Raw genomic sequence first — 9748 nt, 5'->3', positions numbered from 1 at the left:
TCCAATTTCTTCCAAAACTTTTCTGAGCCAAAGAGCTTGTATACCTATTGAGGTAATTGCAACATACTCTGCTTCTGTAGATGAGAGGGCAACAATACTTTTCCATTTTGAGCTCCAGGTAATTAAACTAGAACTAAAAGAAAAACAATTTCCAAATGTAGATTTACGGTCATCCATACTACCACCCCAATCTGAATCACTAAAGCCTACAAGATTGAACTTTTCAGAAGAGTAGTAATGAATACCAAAACTTAAATTCCCTTTCACATACCTCAAAATCCTCTTGGCTGCCTTCATATGTATTTCAAATGGATTTGTCATATACCTTGAAACAAGTGAAACTGAATAGGCAATATCAGGCCTCGTGTGGATTAGAAACATCAAGCTCTCCACAATACTTCTGTAAGATGTCTGATCAACTAATTTAGCACCATCATCTCGACATAACAAAAATCCATGAGCACTTGGAGTGGAGGCAGGGTTACAATCAGTCATATTAAATTTCTTCAGCATATCTTGTACATACTTTGTTTGACAAATGAAAATCTCATCCTTACTTTGATAAACCTCCATTCCTAGAAAATATTTCATCAGACTAAGATCTTTCATCTCAAATTCTTTCATCATAGCAACTTTGAATTCATCTTTCATTTTAGAACTACTACCCATATACAAAACATCATCAACATACAAACTTATGATGAGGATATCAGTACCTTCTTGTTTGTAGTATAGGGTAAGATCACTCTTACTTCTCTGGAAGCCATTCTCCTGAAAGTATCCATCAATCCTGGCATACCACGCTCTTGGTGCTTGCTTGAGGCCATACAAAGCCTTCTTCAACCTGTACACTTGATGCTCTTTTCCTTCCACTTCAAAACCTTGTGGTTGCTCCACATACACTTCCTCTTCTAAGTACTCATTCAAAAAGGCACTTTTCACGTCCATATGATGTATGCTCCACTTCTTTTGAGCTGCTAATGAAATCAACATTCTTATGGTCTCTTGTCTTGCTACTGGTGCAAATGTCTCTTCATAGTCAATTCCATACTTCTGTGTGAAGCCTTTAGCAACTAATCTTGCCTTGTGTCTTTCAACACTCCCATCACTGTTAAACTTGGTCATGTAGACCCATTTGGTGCCAATCCTTTTTTTGTCATGTGGAAGTTCTCTTAACTCCCAAGTGTCATTCCTGTGAATGGAAACCATCTTCAAAACATGATGGTTCAAAATCAACCTTAGCTAATAAAGCAAAATTCACTATCTCACCTATTGGGTTTTCTTCATGTACTTGATTTCCACTCCTCTGGTAGATATCACTCAATCTCCTTACCTTCCTTGTAGAACTTAGAGAAGAAGCTAGAATTGAACTTGTTACTAAAGAACTTGATGAAGGTTTGCTTCGTGGAGTTAAACCGTTGGATACAGGAACATTAGTTGGCTGCTCATGATCAATATCAGCAATTATATCATCATTTAAAATAGATTTTGGCTTCTCAACATGGCCTTTTAAATGATCGTAAACTCCCCCTTCATCAAAAATTAGACAATAAGCTTATTAGTGATGGGATTATACAATCTATAAGCCTTGCTTTTCTCACTATATCCCATAGAAATACATGACTCACTCTTTGCATCTACCTTCTGTCTATTTTGATCAGGTACATGCACATAAGCCAAACAACCAAAAACTTTGAAATGATTAACATTAGGTATTTTTCCATACCAAGTTTCATAAGGAGTCATCTTTTCTAGTGCACTGGTGGGGCTACAGTTGAGGATGTACACCGTTGTAGCAACTGCATCTCCCCAATAAGAATTGCTCAATCCCTTGGTTTGTAACATGCACCTTGCCATTTCAACCACAGTTTGATTCTTCCTTTCAGCTACTCCATTCTGTTGAGGTGTGTATGCAGTAGTAAGTTGCCTCTTGATGCCATTAAAATCACAATAACTTTTGAAAGCCTTTGAGAAAAACTCCTCTCCATGATCAGTCCTTAAACATTTGATCTTGCACCCTATCTCATTTTCCACAAGGGCTTTAAACTTCTTGAATGTATCCAAGGCTTCATCTTTGGCCTTGAAAAAATATACCCAACAATTTCGTGAGTAATCATTAATAAAAGTGAAGAAATATGATGACTTACCCAAACTCTTAGTTTGCATAGGACCACATATATCTGAATGAACAAGCTAAAGTGGGTGATGAGCCCTCCATGCATTGCCCTTTGGAAACTTTTCTCTTGCATGCTTTCCTTTAGCACAACCTTTACAAACCTCCTTGTGTTCCTCAACCTTGGGAAAACCAGAAACTAATGCATATGAGGTTAGAAACTTCAAACTATGAAAATTTCAATGCCCATACTTGAGATGCCATAACCAACTTGAATCCTCATAAGCCATATTTGCCAAATTGTTGTTATGTTCACCAAACCTCAAGGGGAACATCCTATTTCTTGTCATAGGAACAACAATGATCACCCTATTATCCTTATTCTTATCATAGATAGTACAAGTTTTATTCTCAAAGACTACTTTATAATTTTTCTCACATAGCTGCCCAACACTAAACAAATTGTGCTTCAATTGTGGAGTATAATAAATATCATGAATACTCTTTATACCTTCTTTTGTTTGGACCTCCATAGCTCCTTTGGCAGCAACCTCCGATGATTTATCATCACCAAGCTGGATCTTGGATTTGAAACTTCCATGCTTTGTTGAGAACAACTTCTCATTCCCTGTCATATGGTTAGAGCATTCAAAATCTAGGTACCAAACATCTTTACTAGTATTTTCACCCTTTGCATAAGACAAAAATAAGTGATCAGGAGGATTCTCACTACTTTCTTGAGCATAGTAAGCACTTTTATCTTCTTTCAATCTACATTCTCTTTCAAAGTGGCCATACCTGTTACAATGGTAACATTGAACATTTCTCTTATCAAATCTGCCTCTACCTCTTCCTCTAAAACCATCACTTCCTATTGAGCCACCTCTTCCTCTACCTCTTGAAGAATTTTGGCACTACTGCTGCTTGCATCTTCATTTTTTGTGATTAGCAATTTAGAGGAAAATGCTTTCTCTACACCTTCAAAAGAATCTTTCAATCTTTCTTCATGAGATATTAGGGATCCAACCAATTGACCAAACTGTAGTTTAGTCAAATCCTTGCTTTCTTCTATGATTATTGCTACATGATTCCATCTGGGTGTCAAAGATCTCAACACCTTTTTAATCAAAACTTCATTGCTTACAATTTCTCCAAGTGTAGCCATTTTATTGACCACATTTTTGACTCTAACACAATAATCACTTATACTTTCAGCTTTTTGCATCTTCAAATTATCAAACTCTCACTTGAATGTCTGAAGCTTGACCACTTTAACTTGATCACTACCCTGGTAAGCTTCTTGTAGAGTCTTCCAGGCATCTTTGGCAGTTGTTGCTCCTGATATTCTTGGAAATAAGCTCTTATCAAGAGCTATCTGAATGTGAAACAAAGCTTGAGCATTCTTTTTCCTTGCTTCCTTTCTTGTTCTTCTTTCATTGGCTATAAGGGCATTCCAATCAGCTGGCTCTTCATAACCTGATTCAATAATCTCCCACAAATCTTTTTCCAATAAAAAAGGTCAGCATCTTAATGCACCAATAATCATAATCATTCCCATCAAATTCTGGAACGGGCATATTGTTAGAATTCGACATGATTAACTTTGGCAAAATTCCAACAATAAAACTTTAACCCAAAACAATTTTACCTCCTCTGATACCACTTGTAGAATTTTGAACCTGACCTATCCTCTCTGAACCAGCTGATTAGCAAACAATAATAGCAAAAAGAATAAATTGCAAAAAGAAATCACAATTCAGAATAAAAAAACAAAGTGCCCTGTTTTTTGGAATTGCACACACCAATTTCTTTATTGAAGTTTAATTAAAAATTTACATAGAGGCTGTATATATATAAAGAATTTGCAGACTAGAAGAATTAATAATAACTGCAGTTCTAAATATATTCTTAGCATTGTATGGAAAGCTACTAAGGCTCTCAAACTAAAAAAACAAACTACTCCCTAAATTAAGAATACAATAAGTGCATGCACAGCATGCTTTATTTACTAAAAACAAACTCATGCAAAAAACAAAACTAAAAATAGTGCTAAGGATTAATGCATGGACTACATGCTTTATTTGCATAAATAAACAAAAACTGATTTAAACTAAAAATAGCTTATGCATGGTGATGAATAGATAGATTCATGTCCAAACTGGAACTGCATGAAACTGCATGCTAAAGGAGCATCAATTATCAACAGTTCTTACCTATGTTTCGTCAATAGGCAATGACTGCGCGAGCTACACTTTGATGGTCACCACTGTACAATCGTTGGAAAGAGATTATCATTTTACCACCAATGCAGTTTTTAAAGTCTCTTTCCTTCCAATGTAGTCTTTAAAATCTGTTTCCCTTCAATGTGGTTTTTAAAATCTCTTTCCCTCCAATGCATTGAAAATAGTGACTGTTGTTAACGGAGTTGCTATCTGTCGTTCCAGCCTGTAGTGTACGCTAGTTTGTATGATGGATGATGTATGATTATTTATATGTTATCATATCTTACCATACCGTTTTGTGTGGAAAATAGCCAGTAGCTTAAAAATAATGGTTGCGATCTTGAGGCTGAGATTGATCGCTGTGAGGTAAAATCAAGATTGATATAATATTCCCGCTAAAATTTCATTCATTTGAGCTACATTAATGAACGTCGTAGCCAAAAATTACGATTGAAGTGAGATTCAATGTAAATGCCCACGGCGCAACCTCCATGGTCCAAGTTTGTTTTGTGTAATTTTAGTCTATTTTCTTTAATGAGTTTTTGTCACTACTTTGGCCCTGTCAAGATTCTGCCTCCACGAGCATCTCCTTTGCACAAGAAAAACACAAAATACATTCATTTCGTCTATTTTCCTTAATGAATACATGTGCCTGACTTGACCGTATGTTTGTTTTGTGTAATTTTAGTCATTTTTCTTTAATGAGTTTTTGTCTCTACTTTGGCAGGGTGTGATCTTGTCTCCACGAGCATCTCCTTTGTACGAGGAAAACACAAAGTAAGCATTCATTTGGTCTATTTTTCTTTAATGAATATATGTGCCTGACTTGATCATATGTGATCAAGCGTCACGATTCCATCTCCAGGAATATCTTGCTTCGACAAAGAATGGTGATCTTCAGGCCGAGATTGTTCGTGTTAATGTGAAATCTACATTATGAGATTCAAGCTAAACAACAAATCATTTCAACTACATTAATGAGCGTCGTAACAAAAGAGTTAAGATTGATGTGAGATTAGACGACACTGCCCACGGCGCAAATTTATTTACATTTAAGGTGGAGATTCAATCCATAGAGCTCGGACTGCATGTACACTGCCCCTTTGCAAGATTTAAAGAAGAAATTTTCTTGAACTCTAGTCTATTTTCTTTAACGAGGACTCCTACCTAGCTGGCTATGATTGATCAAGTGTCAAAATTCTATCTCCACGAGAATCTTGTTTTGATAAGAATATACAATGTTAGTTTTCATTTTGATCTGTTTTAATCTATTTCTTAATGCACACCTGTGCCTACGTTGACAAAGAAAGCACAAAATAGGCACTCATTTTACACAACCTTATCTTTAGCTTTTGGATGTGTGATCCAGCATCGACATTCCCCATCTATTAGCATTTTGCTCGTATACTAAAGCAGAAAGCAAGCGTTAGTCTTATTGTTAGAGTCTTAGAGGACATTTTCAGCTAGCATGACTAAACATTTGTGTGATTATCTACTCAGATGACATTGGAGCATGTTGAAGATGGAATTTATCAAAATCAAAGGGAGGGAAGTATTTGATGAAGGTTCTGTTAAATCAACTAACTGGGGATATGTCCAGTTAGCTGTCATTCTGTAGCAGTTAGTTGTCAATTTGTATAGTAGATTCATAGGAAATTTGTTCACTACTTGTTTGTATAGATATATATTACTTGATCAATAAAATATAGCATCGAATTCCTCTGTTCTGTTTTATTTATTTCTGCTGTTTTGTTTTTTCAGGTTCGTGGGTTGTTGAAGTAGAGTCAAGTTTAGAGAGTGAAATGACGCCAGCTAAACTCCGTGATGGCCTCATTCACACCGTTCCAAGGATTCTCTTGAAGCAAGACAATAGGGAGTTCTATATTCCTCAAGTCGTCTCCATCGGTCCTTACCATTTCCCAGAAAAAGATGCACTGGATGATGACATGAAGCTTCTCAAGTCAGAAGTGGCAAAAAAAATGCACCGCAAAATCATCTGGAAATATGGCTTAAAACCGGTGATGGAAAAGTTTATGGAAAAAGAGGTCCAAGACAAAATAAAGGAAAGCTATGCTAAAGAAATCAAACTTAGCAGTGAAGTGTGTGCGTGGATGATAGTGAGGGATGCCTGTTTTCTTCTAGAAGTCCTGGACAGATTTGGAAAAGATGAAGATCAAGAGAAAAGCGAGCCGGGTTTCATCGATAGTATTCTTAGCAGGAAACGACATCATCGTCTGTTGACAGAAATTGTGAAAGATATGATGGAAAATCAACTACCACTCTGGATTTTGGAGGAAGTCAGGCTTGATTTTCTAGGGTCAAAGGCTGATGGCTGTTTTGAGTCGGCTGTGAAATCAAATGATGATCACTGGTTTGAAATGGCACTAAAACATTTATCTCCTATCAAAGTATCAGAAGGTAGGAAGCGAGATTTCAAGAAAGAATCTCATATCTTGCAATTGTTTCATGACTACATTGTTCACACTGTTAGGCAAGACGACGCTTCCTCCAATTCCCGGTCGGAGAATCTCATATCTTGCAATTGGCTTATGAATATTTTTTGCAAGATAAAAAGTACAACAGAGAATATTCTTTGCAAGATGAAAAAGACAACAGAGAATTTTCATTGCAAGATTAAAGAATTATTCTCTTCTTTAATCCCTCACACAACTATATCCAGAAGCACTTGTATAAAATGGGTATTTGCACTTCTTTTATCTCCCGTTTTTGTCATGTTGTTCATTTTAGGTGTCATATTTTTGGTTTTGCTATATATTATTAAGAAGCTTATATTTGACACTCTGTACTCTCTTACGAGCTGCCTATCCCGTAGAGAAGAGGGGACAGAAAAACATGTTCCATCTATACAAGTGCTAAAAAGGGGAGGAATGAAATTCAAGAAACTGGAGGGTGCAATTAGTCAAATTAAGTTCAACGAGAGCAATTCCACACTGTATTTGCCCCAGTTCAAAGTAGATGACAGATCGGAGGTGATACTCAGGAACCTGATTGCCCTGGAAATCTGCTCGCACGAAGAGCAGAAACCCATTACAAGGTATGCCATTCTAATGAACGACCTGGTTGACACAAGTCGGGACGTGGAAATCTTGAGACTTGAGGACAGCATCACCGGCAAGCTTGGAACTGACCATGAGATCACTAAGCTTTGGAATTCTATGCTGTCGCCCACAGAAATTCCCAGGTACGATTCTATTGATGAAGCTGTTAAGTCCATAAATCATTACCACAAAAAGTGGCAGAAAGGTCTGGCTTTTCTTAGACATCGTCGTCTATTGGGTGACTTTTTGGGGCTGCTGTTAGAGTTTATCTGGACTTACGGTTCAAAGCCATGGTGGTTTTTCTCTGGTTTGATCGTACTTGTAATTTTTGTGTTAACCGCTGTTCAAGTAGTTTGCCTTTTTAAATCTTGCCAATACAAATAGACACTAAGTCTTCTACTGCTACTGAGTGTTCTAAATCTTATTATTTTATAAAGAATTACAGTGGTAGCTAAAGGATTAATGGTGTTTATCATGTAACTATTCTTATAGTTATGTGAGCTAAATGAGTATTGAAACTTTATATCTGTTAACGTATATTTTACTGCAAGGAATTTGCATTCCATTATACTTTTGACAAATTTCTTATAAGTAATATTATTTGTTTTTGGTAAAATGTAAAATGATTGAATGATTTCTACTATTGTAAGATTGTTCTCTCGTAAAAGTATATAATGAATTAATTTGGTAAGTGGATAAATGTCTACTAATATTTTTATTTTTTTTGGTCATGTAAGTGGATCATTTTTAAAATTCTACTAATCTACACAATTTATAAGATTCTATAATAATTATAGAGTAGAGAAGTGTATATTTTATTTTTTCATTTCTATGTTTTATGTTATTTTTCATGAATATCATTATATATGATTCTAGCATACAATTTCACCTTTTTTGGTACACTTATTAGCTTCATAATTCAAGACATAATCATCTAACAATTGCACAAAATAACAGATTATTAACATGTATCAAATGATCATTCAAGAGCGTATCCGATTATAACAATTATTCATCAATTTGCATCATACATTACCAATTATTTATTGTCATCCTTGCAAGGATACTTATTTGTCACAATGTGTATTAGGATAATTGGTATCATATGTTTGACCTCATAATAAAAGATGATTAATAATTGGCATTTATTGCCAATAGCGTTCATCTTTTTCTCATTAATGGTAAATTAACCTGGTGGCTATAATCAAGATTGACATGAACTCTTGGTCTACTAGTGAAGTTGAATGGTTCCAAATAAGCCCACCAAAGGATCAAGTCTTTCTCAGTGCAAGACTTTGACATCATAAGGGATGAGGTCAAGATCGTGCCCTAGGCAAATTTGACGGAATGGATACCCTTTAATCCTTTCTTATTAGCTGAAGAGGTTTCAGCCTATAGACTCATGCTCCCATATTGAATAGCTAATATTAATTATGAAAAGCCTCGTTAGATTGATATACTCATAGACTTCATACCCTGCTGAACTGTCATGCTCGTAATCTTAAGTTCCATAAAAAAAAATTACTCAATAATTAATAATTTTTTACAATTATCTAAAATAAAGAATATCGATTTTTATCGATAGAATTCTTACCAGGAAACAACATCATCCTCTATTGACCAAAAAAAATGTTACGGATATGCTCAAAATAGAAAATTAACTACAATTATGGGCTTTGGAGAAAAATAGGTTCCATTTGTGAGATCTAAAGATGATTTCTTGTTTGAGTCGGCGCTAAATTGTTTATCCCCCATTAATGTCGAGAAGGAGGAATTGAGAACACAAAAAAGAATTTCGTATCTTGCAGTTGCTTCAAGAGTACATTCTCGACAGGCCAATCCCTGAATCCTCCAATCTACAGTCAGCTAGTTGTGGGATTATTTAACGCACGATTAAATAATTGAACTTTCAGACAATTGTGTCCAGAAGCATTTCTATAAAATGGCTATTTGCACTACTTCTCTCCAGTTTTTGTCACGTTCATATCGGGGATTACATTTCGTAACTTTGTAATGTATTAGGAACCACATATTTGACGTTTTGCACTCAACTCTCTACCCTGTAGAGAAGAGGAGATAGAGAAACATGTACCATCGATACAGGAGCTAAGAAGGGGAGGAATGAAATTCAAGAAACTGGAGGGTCGAATCAGCCATATTAAGTTCTAGAATAAGAATGTCACACTACATTTACCTGAGTTTAAGTGGATAACATATCATAGTTATTACTCAGTTATTGCCTTGGAACAAGAAGGGCAGAAACCCATTACAAGGTATGCCATTCTAATGAACGATCTGATTAGAACCAGCGGGATGTGGGCATCATCACCAGCAATGAAGAAGAGATCGCTCAG

General features: G+C 35.7%; 1 protein-coding gene across 1 annotated transcript; it reads left to right on the top strand.

Moving 5' to 3' along the window:
* Positions 1-5654: 5654 nt before the first annotated feature.
* Positions 5655-7791, top strand: LOC131049249 (uncharacterized). The gene is made up of 2 exons (XM_057983293.2): positions 5655-5900; positions 6097-7791. Exons 1-2 carry the CDS (start codon positions 5849-5851, stop codon positions 7776-7778), a joined length of 1734 nt encoding a protein of 577 aa, XP_057839276.1. The 5' UTR covers positions 5655-5848; the 3' UTR covers positions 7779-7791.
* Positions 7792-9748: the final 1957 nt, after the last annotated feature.

The sequence above is a fragment of the Cryptomeria japonica genome, chromosome 7 (genome assembly GCF_030272615.1).
Source record: "Cryptomeria japonica chromosome 7, Sugi_1.0, whole genome shotgun sequence".
In the NCBI taxonomy this organism is placed as follows: domain Eukaryota; kingdom Viridiplantae; phylum Streptophyta; class Pinopsida; order Cupressales; family Cupressaceae; genus Cryptomeria; species Cryptomeria japonica.
This window is presented reverse-complemented; position numbering and strand designations above follow the sequence as displayed.